At 43.2% G+C, this 13573-nt stretch overlaps 1 protein-coding gene across 1 annotated transcript in view; it reads right to left on the reverse strand.

Moving 5' to 3' along the window:
* The window catches only part of Dnah14 (dynein axonemal heavy chain 14), a 196983-nt gene that overhangs the window by 44327 nt on the left and 139083 nt on the right, over positions 1-13573 (reverse strand). Inside the window, exons 59-65 of the mRNA XM_028789300.1 lie at positions 13040-13165; positions 11645-11739; positions 9562-9721; positions 8342-8473; positions 7885-7980; positions 5760-5900; positions 3393-3608 (exon numbers count right to left, since the gene is read on the reverse strand). Of these exons, the coding sequence (XP_028645133.1) occupies positions 3393-3608; positions 5760-5900; positions 7885-7980; positions 8342-8473; positions 9562-9721; positions 11645-11739; positions 13040-13165 (966 nt within the window). The remainder of the gene's footprint in view (positions 1-3392; positions 3609-5759; positions 5901-7884; positions 7981-8341; positions 8474-9561; positions 9722-11644; positions 11740-13039; positions 13166-13573) is intronic.

Consider the following 13573-nt stretch of genomic DNA (forward strand, 5'->3'; position numbering starts at 1 on the left):
TCTCTCTCTCTCTCTCTCTCTCTCTCTCTCTCTCTCTCTCTCTCTCTCTCTCTCTCTCTCTGTGTGTGTACCATGCAAATACAGTACTCTCAGAGGCTAAAAGAGAGCATTGGATCCCCTGGGACTGGACTGACACATGGCTGTGAGCTGACATGTGGGTACTGGGAACCAAACCTGGGTTCTCTACAGAGCAGCCAGTTCTCCTAACTTCGGAGCCATTTCTCTAGCTCATTAATTTTGTCTTTTGATGAGTAAAGGTCTGAATTCTAATGTAATTGATCAGATTTTTTTCTATGATGGTTAAATTTATTTAAGAGATTTAAAAAATAATTTTATCTTTATTTTGTGTATATTAGTGTTTTGACCCTTGGAACAGGAGTTACAGACAGTTATGAGTTGCCATGAGGGTGGTGGGAATTGAACCTTGGTCCTCTGGAAGAGCAACCAGTACTCTTAAGTGCTGAGCCCCTATTTAAGAGATCTTCTTCTTCTTTTTTTAAAACTCAGTGTCAAGTATGTCCTAAATTGTGCTTAATTTGTTTTTCACATTTAGGCAACTGAACTTAACTGCAACCAAATTTTTTGCTTTATTAAAAAAATAAATACGCAATTGCCCAGCACTCTCTCCCGTGCACTGCGCCATGACCGTTGCTGTGATGCTAATGTCTTTGGTGGTGTAGGACTGTTTCTATGCTCTCAACTCTGCTCTTAGGTGTTCTTTGTATTGGCTTAAAAAAAAAATCCCAGTCTAGTATCTGTTCGGCTCAGATGTGACTGCTGAGCCTCCAGAGTGCACTGACAGCTGTTTCCAGCGTGGGCTTGGATACTGTGGGTTCTTATCCTCTTCTACAGCTCTGAAGTCAGGCGCCAGGACATACACTGTGCTCGTATTTTGGCTAGGATATAGATGACTTTGGGAGGAACTGAATGATTAAGAATATTGAGTTTTCCAAATTTTGAGTTTGACATGACTATTGCTTCTTAAAATTTATCTTGGGAACTTACAGTTTCCTTTTTCAAGTTTGTGTCTATTCTGATACATTCATTTTGATTCTCTGAGAAGTGGTCTTAGTGGTTGAATGAAACTGTGAAGGAAGAGTTCACAACCCCTTCTACTCCTGTATCCCTCATGCTTCTAAAGCCAGCACCCTGCGTGGTACACTGTCAGGTTGGCTGCCTCAGGATGGACCCTGGTCCCCATGAAGCACATTAGCAGTTGCTTTCTAGGATCAGAAACCTCTTTCAGGGCTTTGATTTCATAAGTTGAAAGGTCAGCTTGTTGGGGTGTTCCCCTCGGGCACTCTCCCTTTGTTGGGGTCTAGCCCTAGGGTACCTTCCTCTTTGCTCCAATGTAGTTGAGTATCTCCTTACTGGTGTAAGTTTCCTTAACAATTACAGCAACACTAAGCTTCCAGGTCTCCTTTTCTCTCCATTGCATTTCAGTTCTGTGTTGGGCAAGTTCTCAGGACCTGGGCAGAAGGCAGCCTGATTCTTCACTCAGCTATCACTGGGATGGTGGCCATCCTCACTGCTATGAAAGTCCTTGCTCCCCTCTGAAGCCTGTTGAGCCTCCACAGTCCTCTTTGTTCTCAGCATTACTGTCTGTCTGTCCGTCTGTCCGTTTGTCTGTCTGTCTGGTGGTCCCTGTTAGCATAGACCACCAAGTTCTGCTTACAGCATTCAACTGCTTTTCCAGTTCAGAGTTCCAGGCTCTCCTACATTCCTATAAAAAATGAACAGTTTCTGGTTCTTTACAGGAACATCTAACTCTCTGGTACCAACATCTGCCTTAGTTATTGTTCTGCTGCTCTGATAGAACACATGACAGGGTGACTTATAGAACAGGCTTTACTGGTGAACGTCAGGAATCTGTTATGGTGGGGAGCTGTGGTGGTTTGAATATGCTTGGCCTAGGGAGAGGTACTATTAGGAGGTGTGGCCTTGTTGGAGGAAGTGTGTCATTGTGGGCATGGGCTTTAAGACCCTTATCCTAGCTGCCTAGATGCCAGCCTTCTCTTAGCGCCTTCAGATAAAGATGTAGAACTCTCAGCTCCTCCTGCAGCATGCCTGCCTGGATGCTGCCAAGCTCCCACTTTGATGATAATGGACTGAATCTCTGAACCTGTAAGCCAGCCCCAATTAAATGTTGTCCTTATAAGAGTTGCCTTGGTCATGGTGTCTGTTCACAGCAGTAAAACCCTAATTGAGACAGGAGCCATGAAGCATCAGGCATGCCAGTGGAGCAGGAAGCTGAGTGCTTATCTCTTCAGATACAAGCTTCAAGCAGAGATAGCACATTGGAAGTAGGCGAATCTTTTTACTCTCAAAGCACTGCCTCCAGTGATGAACTTCCTCCAGCTGCACTCATATGAGTATCTCCAAAGAGTGCCACCAACTAGGGACCCAGTATTTAAACACCTGAGTCCACGGAGGAGACACCACTCAAACCACCTTAGTAGTTTATCTGTTTTCTCTATAGTTTTTCAGGAAATGTCTGCTTATCATTCAAAGTTATCAATATACAAGTTTAGAATTGTTTAATATAGTTCTGGGATATTAATCATTTAATATAGAACCCATCCTTAGCTCAGAGTAAGAAACTTTTTAAACTTTAGTCCTTTTTTTCTGGGCCACAGAGAGTATTTCACTTTTTATCTGTAATCTGTGGGTTGTTTTTCTTTTTAAAAGAAATTCTCAATTCTAATATTTTAGATGTATTCTTTCTAAATAACATGTGGTTTCAGTTTTGTGCTTTGATCTGAACTATTATATGGTCTTACAGTTTTAGACAACTGGAGCATGTACATCTAACGTGATCACGGTGTGTTTGGGGTTAGATCATGAAACAAAGAAGCTGCTGTTTCCTCCTAAAACCTCACAGGTTGAGAGGCCCATGCAAGTAGACTTATTACTGAAGGAGCCAATCTAAAACACTGAGGATTAAATGGTAGCAGCCATTTCTCCTTTTCAATCTGTTAAATACCAACAAAGGACTTATATAAACAGAATAATAAATATTCATTAGTAAATATAGATCTGTGGTTTTGGCTATGGCTAAGAATGTACCCATTCAATAATGGCACTCAATTTATTAATACATGGAATTTTAGAGAGAGGAACTGACTAGATTCATTTCAACAGACTGGTAGGACTCAGATAAGAAGAAGAATATTCTCTGAATCTTATTAGAAAATGTGAAACAGGATAGATAGAGAAAACTGAGGTGTTAGATCTGCAAGTAAAAAAGGAGAAAGAAAACGCTGAAAAACTTTAATATTTTCATTTATCATAATAATTAGGGAAAATATCCATGCTAAAAAACCCTTTACACACCCCTCCAACCCAACCACCACCAGCAGCCACTTAATTGGACAATAAGGTTATGTTATTACCTCATTTTTTTCTGCCATCACATCAATTAAGGAAAAATTGGGTGACAAGATGATTTCAGACTGAGTGCAGAAGTCTTTCCATTTCTCCATCACCAGCTGGCGGAATTCTGGAGTTAAGACTCCGCTGTAGGCAAGGCATGCGGATGAAAGGAGTGTGTCACCACAGATGCCTTTCAGCTTGTTGTCTATCTCGTTGATTGTTTCTTGCCATCGAATCTGAGTGTCAAGATAAAATTCAGGTTATCGAGTTGGTACTATGAAATATTTATGAGTTGATCCTATAAAGTATTTATGCATATGTGCAGTGTATATTTGTGTGTTTATGTGTGTGTGTACTCCCCCGTGTGTGTGTATGTGTGTGTGTGTGTGCGTGTGCAGGTACAGTATGCAGTGAAAGCCAGATGAGAGGCTCAGATGTCCTGCTCCATCACTCTCTGTCTCTCTTCCTTGAGACAGTGTCTCTCATTGAACCTGGTTAGATTGACAACCAAAAGCCCTCAGTGATCCTGTCTCTGTCCCCCATGGTGCTGGGGTTACAGGCAGGCAGGATAGTCATGCCCAGGTTTTTACATGGTTGCTGAGGATTTGAACTTAAGATTCTCAGGCTTGCACAGTAGTGCTCTTACCTACTCAGCATGCCTCCTAGCCTAATCCACCATCATTATCATCTTTATCACGATTGAGACAGGCCTCTCATTGGAGCTGGAGCTCACCAGCTTGGGCTATACCAGCTGACCAGCAAGCCCCTAGGATCCACCTGTGTCTCTCCCTCAGTCCTGGGGTAAAGATAAGCTTTTATGTGGGGGCTGATGATAACTCAGTTCCTCACACTTCTGCCGGCACTTGCCTCACTGGGCCATCTCCCTAGACCAATGTTATGAGACACTTTAAAAACGAATGGTCTCTACTTTGGATCTGTCATCGCTATTACCGTTCTCAAGTGAATAGCATTTAAAATGGCCAGGACGGGTGTGGTGGCACATACCTGCAAACTCAGCACTCAACACTGCCCTCAAGTCCAGGCTAGCAAGGGTAACAGAGCTGGAAGATAGTTTTCACTAGATGCTGCCTGAAACCACCTGGCAAGCCAATTTCTTATTGACACCAGGGGAAAAATCTCATTCAGATAAAACAAGAATTCCGTTAGCTTTGAAACAGAAGTAGACAGACTACTAAAATCTTACCCTGACTCCCACCAAAGAACTGTTTTCTGAGAGGAAAACTAGGCCTGATAATGAGGTCAAGGCTAGCTTTGGCTGCCATCATGAGAACATGTCTCACAAAACTGGCAAGCAAACAAAATCACATTATTGAATTATTGGTGCTCCATCATCCCCCTAACCCTCTGCTGTGGATTCACTGCCCACAGATACTTTATCTTGACATTCCTACTTGACACTTCACTGTCCCCCAGTCCCCCCCCCACAAAAAAAACGTCCCTGAGCCAGGCATGGTGATGTACAGAGGCAAGTGGATCTTTGTGAGTTCAAGGCCAGCAACTACTTCCATAGTTAATTCCAGGCCAGCCAGAGCTACATAGTGAGACCCTATCTCAAAACAAACAAACAAAGAAACAAACAAATTTTTAAAAAATTTCAAAAAAAACTGCCAGTAACATCATGCTCAGAGGAGGAGGTCAGAGAGCAGAGGACGTCAGCGCATGCTTGCGTGGTCACTGGCTAAGGCTCGGTGGACAGAAATGTCCTCTGTCCTCCCCTAGGAGCCCAAGACCAGGAAGAATGCTGGTGCTCCCCGAACCCAGCAGCCACTGGACCCTTAGGGACACCAGTCAGGTTTTGAGGATGGTAGTTTCCCTCAGTTGATGTGGCACAATATGTTTATTTATACCACAACCCATCCCTGTACTTAGAGAGCCTTCCAAAACATGCATTTAAATAATTATAACAAAGTAGGGCTGTATCCACAGGTTTGTAATATCCTTTAGGATGGGTGGGGTGTGACTAAATCAACATTTTAGCCAGCTTACTAGGCATGAATTAGAAACATTTTAAACTCAGATGAAAAGGGCCAGAAGACAACAGAACAAGAGAGCCTTCCCTTTCCTTCTAATGACAGCTGTTCTCTTTGGTCTGTATCCATACACTTCCAGGGCTGGGGAGAAACTCATGACAGGGTCACTGCAGGTTCTCCCTGGGCCTCAGCACACAGGAAGTGCTGCTGTCTTATCGACAGGGGAGGCGAGCTCTTGTTTTATTGGTGTAAGATGTTCTCCAGATCGTTATAGGTAGTTGGGTACTGAGACAGCTCTAGAAGGAGTGTGATAGAGCCCCAGGTGAAGTGCTGGCTGGGGTCTGTTGAGTCCAATGAGAATTAGTAGAGGGGATAAAAAGGCAAAGGAAGCCATGCCTTCTCGTCTTCCAGGACAGTCAGCAGGACGGACGCGCACTGGAGGCGCTTGGTAGCCAGCTTTTTCCGATTTGCCAGTTGATGCTTTTCAGTAACAATATCTCTGTAGGACGTGTGTAAGAACTGCAGATGTTCTTCAATCTGAAAGACAGTCACAGTGGTCATTGAATCTCACGCAGTGTCTCACTCACAAAAGGTTTGCCTGTCACCTCTCTTGCCTTGGCATGCAGCACTTCCCTAGGAAAGTTCCCCAGCTGGATTACGTGAACAATCCTCCGCCCCGCAGTCCTGTGAAATGCTGCCTGTTTTCTAAGAAAGCCCCTCTTGCCATCCTAAGCATCCAAAGATTCACCATTTTCTAAGTTATTTCTTTACAAAGATAACCTACGCTATGTCTAAATCTGGACTCTAAAAACAATGACTGAGGGCTGGGGGTGTAGCTCAGCTGGTGGGAGCTCGCCTTGGTTCGAGAGCATCTAGGACTAATTTTTGGTGCTGTGTAAAACTAGGTGCACTGACACACAAACCTGTGCTCAGGAGCCAGATAAAGGAGGGAACGTCAGAAATTCAAGGTCATCGTCAACTACCAAGAGAGCATACCCTGGATTACTGTTTCAAATAAAGAAAGAAAACAGCTGACTTTTCCCTCTCCAAATATGCTGAGCAGACCTGAGGGATGGACGGGTTAGGACATAGGGATGAACTGAGCCTGAGACAGCCTGTAGGCTACGCATCAAAACCCACAGAAACCATGCTTTGCTGGTGTTGTGGTCTGGGTATGGAACGTTCCCTACAGGCCCATGTGGTGAAGGCAGTTCCCCAACCTGTGGTACTGTTGGGAGGTGAGGAACCTTTAGTAGGTGAGACCTATGGAGGGGGTTAGTGAACTGGCAGCATGCCCGTCTGAGGAGTTACCAAAGCCCCAGTCCTTCCTTTTCCCTACAAGCTGCTTTCTAGTCACCATGAAATAAGCAGGTCGCTCCATTTCCGCATGGTGTACTGTGTCACACAGGCCCAAAGCAGCAGGGTCAAATGACCATGGACTAAGTCAGAGTAAAAACCAATCTTTTTTGTTTTGACTTTATACATTTGAGTATACCAGGTTTCTGCAATAATGATAAAAAGCTAACACAGAGGGTGTGGCATGAAATCTTGAATATGGTGTGTGTATATAAATGTAAGTATACAGAGATATGACTTTGCAGATGTGAAATTATATATCTAACTTATGGAACATGTAAGTATAGATGTTACATATATAAAATCATATATACAGAATTGTATTTACTATGATCTGTACATTTTTCCTTATTTTTAGATATTATTTTTATAAAAGTATGAATCTAAACTTTACAAAAATATATTTTATAAAAATATATCCATTATGGACTGTCTGTGGCAGGATTAATTTTTAATTTTGTGTGTGTGTGAGTGCATGCATGTGTGCGTGTGCGTGTGTGGTCTACATGGATGAACGGATGAATGAACGGTGTACTGAAATAAAAGCTGACTTAATGCCAGCCTTGCAGCACTGAACGGACACTCGCCCTCCGTGCCAGCCGCCCTCTCTGTCCAGAATGAGGCACAGCACTTTAACAAGAGAGTCTGCTACATGAATCATGCAGTATGGCATCTGCTCAGAATGTATCAAATGTCAGGTGAGGATCCCCACTTAGCACCAGCTCTAGCTATCTGAGGAGGAAGCATAGCTGAGTGGGTTAACACAGAAATGACTAGAGGATATAGACTGAAGGTAGAGAGATCTGGTGCAATGGCATTTTATGCTGATCATTAACATGCCTGTTAATTATTATGTGGCATAGATGGAGAGTGTTACACACTCTACCTGTCTTATTTACTTAGTCCTCACGATGACACCCCTAACCTACCATTTTCCCTCTTCTATTTTTGGTGAGTAAGCTCTGCTGGATCAATGGTGTCTCCTCATCATAGCCTTGCTGTGTTATGAATGGAATCTCAGGGCCACTATCGCTGATAGTACACTCTCAACCCTAAGGTGTTTATTGACTGCTCCTAGGAAATGTTACACAGTTCTTAAAATGCATTATGAATTAAACAAGTAATAAAATAATAATTAAAAGAATCTGAAACCCCCAAATCTTACCAGCTGTAAACCTCTTTGCTTTTCGAACAACCTTTGCTTTGCAATTTGAAGGACGTTCTGAGCCTCCGCCACTTGTGCCTGCTTAGGACGTACCACCTTCACGAGAGTAAAATACCCAAAGGTTTAAACAGTTAGGCTTGTGGTTTAAAATGTCTGATACTTGAGAGACATAGGTATCAGTCTTTAAAACAAACTTTCCTGGAATTTTATATATGCCCTGAAGGGATGCAGTTGGTTATGGACAAAATACTAAATCAAACAAATAGAAGTGTATCATAGTTTTCATAAAAAGTTTAAAAGAAGCATTCAGTCTAGGTGAGGGAGCATGAGATGTGAAAGACATACGGGTTTCAGTAGGCAATCGAGGTTCACTTAAACACTGCTAAGTACCAATTACTTTCAGGACTATGCTGGGTTCCTTGCACACCATGACAGAGAATCAGGAAGCAAGGTGTACCTTCTGTACTTCATGGTAGTTATTCAAAGCGATTACCCACTGACACATGGAGCAACAAGCCACAGAAACCATAGCAATCTTGTTGGGGTTGAAATCAGGCAGATTTAGAATCTTCTTGAGCCTCATGAACACCTAGGGAGAACATGTTACATGAGATGTACTGTACATTAGAGTGAGTTGGATATTCCTCCCAGGACGAGTTTCACTGCTGCAGTTAAAGACACACAGCTTTATCTAGGATTCCAAGTGGCCCTAGATTAGGGAGCCTTTCTATTGAATACCTGTCACTGTTGCTGTTGCTGCAACTTTGCTAAGATTCAAAATGAACTTCAGCTTAGGAGAACTTCGTGTGTTGGAGGTCAGAGTCACTTAGTGTGCTTTCCTGTGAGGAGACGATGCCCATCCCCACGTGGCCTGTTGGCTAATCTATAGTTAAGTGGACGGAATTTCTCACCTGCCTTTATGAGCCATATATGGTATAGAATCTTTCTCAGACTTGGATTCCTTCTCCCTTTCTGTCTAGGCATCTCCTCTCCTGCCTGGGAACAGCTCCACTTTCCTGAATAATTCAGATGCATGTGGCTCTCTCACCCTGCCACTATTAACATGTTCTATTATTCCAAGTGCTGTTAGGTTTTTAGTCACTTCTTTATAAGAGCAAATCTTTTCAGATATATTTAAACAAAACCACAGGGGACTAGATTTGTTAATTGTTCTTTAGAGAGTGAATTGTTACAGTAACTCATGAATGAGTATCATCGCAAACATTCTGCCAAACACTTCATCTCCCTGGTGGGGAACTCTGCTTCCCAGAAGCACAGACTATCATGATTCGCTGGTTGACTGTGATTGGCTGCTTCATGCTGTCTCTGTTTTAATATGAAGATTTCAGAAGAACGTTTCTGGGAGAAAATCATTAACTTTGCTCTCTTGGTCTTGCTTTAGAATTTCCTTTATGTATTTATTTAGTGCAGTTCTCTCCTGCCATGTGGATCCTGGGGATCAGGTTCATGCTGTCAGGCCTGATGAGTCCTTCACCCCTTTATTATCTTGCCAGCCCCCCTTTAACTCCTACCACCATCTTCTATGTGTAATACATTTCATTCTTAAATCCATTTTAAATTTTCACTTATAATTCAGAACCTGTTTTAGCACTTCTGCTTGGCCTGTCTGTAAATACGGGCACAGCAAGTGGGCACTCCTAGCTATCAGCACTGTACCTTATCAGGGATGCTGTCCTTGTCAAGGTTGATCAGTCGCCTTAGGAAGCTGGTGTCTGAAAGTAGCAGCTTGGCTGTTGTCCAGTTGGGCTTCTTTTCTAGAAGGATGCACACTGCATTCATGACTGTCAGAACAAGGTAGGGAGGGCGTGTGTACACTCTGTAAGACAGGGTGGGCATCTATCAGCATCAAGATGAAGATCATCCCCCTAGAAGCAATCCCAGAAGATTACATACATACATGTTTAGACTTCATTTATATTAAATATTTCATGGAGCCTATAAAATGATGGCTTTTATTATGAAAATTTCCTGTGTAGTTTTCATTCGCTCTTACCCACTTCCAATATTTGTTCATGTCCTCTCGCTCCCTTCCCAGTGGCTCCTCTCCTTTCTCCAAGCAGTCCCTTCTTGCTCTGTCTGTCTGTCTATCTGTCTGTCTGTCTGTCTTTCACATACAGGAGAGCCATGTGTGCATACATATTTTAACAAGCATTTTGATAAGGAGTACCAGTCAACATAGATACATTTTACTATTTATTTATTTCTTAAAAATTTAGTGTTTTTAGTACATCTTTACCTTAGGAAGATCAAATGCATAAAATTTAATACTGAGAACCATCTGAGTTAAGAGACTAATTCTTTTTGCTCTGAAAGTACCCAATGCAGACTCATTTGAAGTTAGGAACTTCCTGTGCCATTCTAGTTAGCTTACCATGCAACAGAAGCATTGTGTGTGCATGTGCACACTGCAAGTCAACCCTGTCCTTGTGATTTAAGGGTCATTACTGACTGTCCATACATGCATCTTATGGTTACTTTATCCTCATACCAGCGCAAAAGGTACTGATCTAACAGCTTTGGGGCAGGGGGTTAGAATGGGATCTGTGTCTAAAGTTAGGATAAGAGGATTGTTACTGGAACATTGCAAGCCACCTTTTGTTCTGTCCCAACCAGTTTCTATTTACAGTGCTAACATCACACGGGAGAATCTTTACAAACAATACAGCATAGGCAAAGCATTCAAGGACAACAGAGCATTTGTGGTTCCAAGGAAGAGGAGAGGGACTTCCCAGCACAAGAGTGATCGTGACTGAACTGGCTCCTTCAGTGAGGCTGTCATATTAGCTGACTAGGACCCTCATCTGCCACCCCACTGCATAGGGGAAGCTCAAGTGCAGCTGGGGAGAAAGTGGCAGTGCTAGATTCCAGTCACATGCTTCACTGCTTGCAGACGGTGTGTGGGAGGCTGGGGAGCTATAGAGACAGCTTGCTGATTAGAAGCATGGACTGCTCCTGTAGAGGACTTAGGTTTGGTTCCCAGAACCCACACTGGGTGGCTTCACCAGTAACCTGTAATTTCACGGGATCTGACGTTCTGCTCTCCTTAGGCACCCACACTCAGGTACACATATCCTGCTCCCTCAACAAATACTTATTTTAAATTAATAATAAGAAGAAATTATAGGTATTAAGGTTACTCTGTCAGGAATATCTTTTAGAACAGTAGTTAATCAAATAGGATCTTCTGCAAGAAACTTGCAAGGTGTAGGCTTTCTGGGGGGGGGTGTCTGCTGGGTGGGGAAAGCTGGGCCTCTGTGAACACTCTGACCCCATTTCACTATCCTGACACCCCTCTTTGCTGCCAGCTCTAGCCACTTTGGTCTTTTGAAGTCCCTGAAAAGCACTGAGCACACTTCCGGGACATTTGTGCTGTCCACTCCTTTGCCCTGGTCTCACCCCAGACCTATCCGTTCTCTGTGCGTCTGCTCTGCCAGTCTTAGGAGGATTAACTTGAGAACGGTGATGTGCTCTGGTCTGCTGTTGTGAAACTAAGTTAACTGTTATCTATGCAGTGAATTTGTGGCCAAGGGGATGGCTCAGCTGGTGAAGTGCTTGCTTGTGAGCGTAAGGGCTTCAGTCTAGCGGAAGCTAGATCTTATTATCTGTAAATACCACAGATAATGACAAATTTACAGGAACCAAGTGGGTACAAATTAATTCTTATAAAATTGGAATGCAGATTTTCCCACACATTCTATTCAGGAGTCTTTTAACTCAAAAGAGACAGAAAATTACTCACCTTAATTCAGAAATATCACTTTTATCCAGGGCATTTAGGGCCACAATTGCCTTGTCTAGAGAAGGCAGCACACTTTTTAGCTCATTGGAAGTTTTCTGCAATGAAGGAACAAATACAGTCGCATATCTAAAGTTGACAGGTTGATGGGAAATTTTATAGTGCGAATTAGCCATGTGTGCACAGGCGTCTGTCATGGAGAGTGTTTTGTAAATGAAACGCAGTATGTTGTGTAGCCCCTGGTGATCCCTATCCATGCATGGAAAGCAGAGACACTATGTGACTGCCTTGTCAGACACAGGGTGAGGGATGCCCTTTGAGGAGTGGTTCTGTTGGCTGTGTTATTGTTGATACTGACAAGGGGCTGAACACGGTGGTTTCCTTCTTCAGTCCTAGCACTTGAAAGGCAGAGTCTGGTCGATCTCATGAGTTGAAGACCAGCCTGGACTACACAGCAAGATTCAGGCTAGTTTGGGCTGCATAGTGAGACCTTTTCTCAGACAACAACAAGGAGAGCAATGGAGAGCTCATCGGCTCTGATAAGAAGCCAGGCATGGGGGCACATCACTTTAATCCCAGCCCTGAAGACGCAGAGGCAGGTGGATCCCTGCGAGTTCAAGGTCAGCTTGTTCTATATGCCAAGTTCTCTGCCAGCAGGGCCCACATCCGAGAGAGAGAAAAAGGGACATTTTTAAGTTATCAGAGAACAACTTGCAATCTGCACTCACATTTGGTTCATAATAAACCTTGACAGGCTTATTTTTGACTCTTTCCGCAGTTTTTCCGTCAATATCTATTTTTCCTAATAAGTTAAACAGTTCTCTTAGAATGGATTTTGACACAGAATTTCTTTAGGGCAGTTAATTTAATATCTATACAATTTATAGAAATTTAGCCTTCATAATGACCCATGCCTTGGCAGATTAGCCAGTGAGTACAGCTTGTGGTGTCCTGGGGAAACAAATCAATCTCTTTCAATGTGTGTGGTTGCTTATCAGGAAGGACTGGCTAGGAAGCAGACTGGGGTTGAGCAAACTTAATCCAGAATGTCACGCTGGCTCCTGCTGGAATTGTAACTGGGAGAGACAGAAGTGAACAGAGGGTTTCGAAAGTCAACATTGGAAGTGGTCCACTTGGAGCTGCTGTCCTCAAGAGCTGCTCGTCTCCTAGCGGACGGACGCTGCTCCTGCAGGCAAGGCTCATGTGAGTTCTAATGCAGCCTGCAGAGCCTCCCAGGGCAGGGGCTGTTCATGGCTGTGCTCTCTATTTTCCCTTCGTAGCTTCCTGTATGGAGTTGGGGCTCAAACCACATTTGCTGGGATAAAAGGAGAGGGCCACTGCCTTTCCCTGTGGTGGTTCAGAGTCCCAGGCAGCTCGGAGTCACTGAACTCAGCTCACCTGAGCGTACTCTTCCACAATCTTTACTTGTTCAGCCACAATCTCCTCATCCTGTTTCACAAGCACCTGAACCTTTTCGACTATTTGTGAATCTTTCCGGAGTTTTTCCATCAATATTTCTTTTTCCTAATAAGTCAAACAGTTCTCTTAGAATGAATTTTGACACAGAATTTCTTTACAGCAGTTAATTTAATAACTATACAATTTATAGAAATTTAGCCTGAATTATATGTAACAGAGTAATTAGGATGGCTACCATGAGGATGATTCCTACACATCAAGAAAGATGACAAGGGGCTAGAGAGGTGACTACAAGGTTCAGCGCACTGGATGCTCTTCCAGAGGACCCAGGTTCAATTCCAAGAACCTACATGGTAGCTCACCATCTGTAACTCCAGTTCCAGGGGATCTGATGTTCTCTTCTGACCTGTGCAGGCACTAGGCACACATGTATACATGTGGACAATTCACCCATACAGATGAAAATAACTTTATGTAAAGGGTCTCACATAGGTATAACTGGGGTTTCATAAG

The sequence above is a fragment of the Grammomys surdaster genome, unplaced genomic scaffold (genome assembly GCF_004785775.1).
Source record: "Grammomys surdaster isolate TR1022 unplaced genomic scaffold, NIH_TR_1.0 125808, whole genome shotgun sequence".
NCBI classification, from domain to species: domain Eukaryota; kingdom Metazoa; phylum Chordata; class Mammalia; order Rodentia; family Muridae; genus Grammomys; species Grammomys surdaster.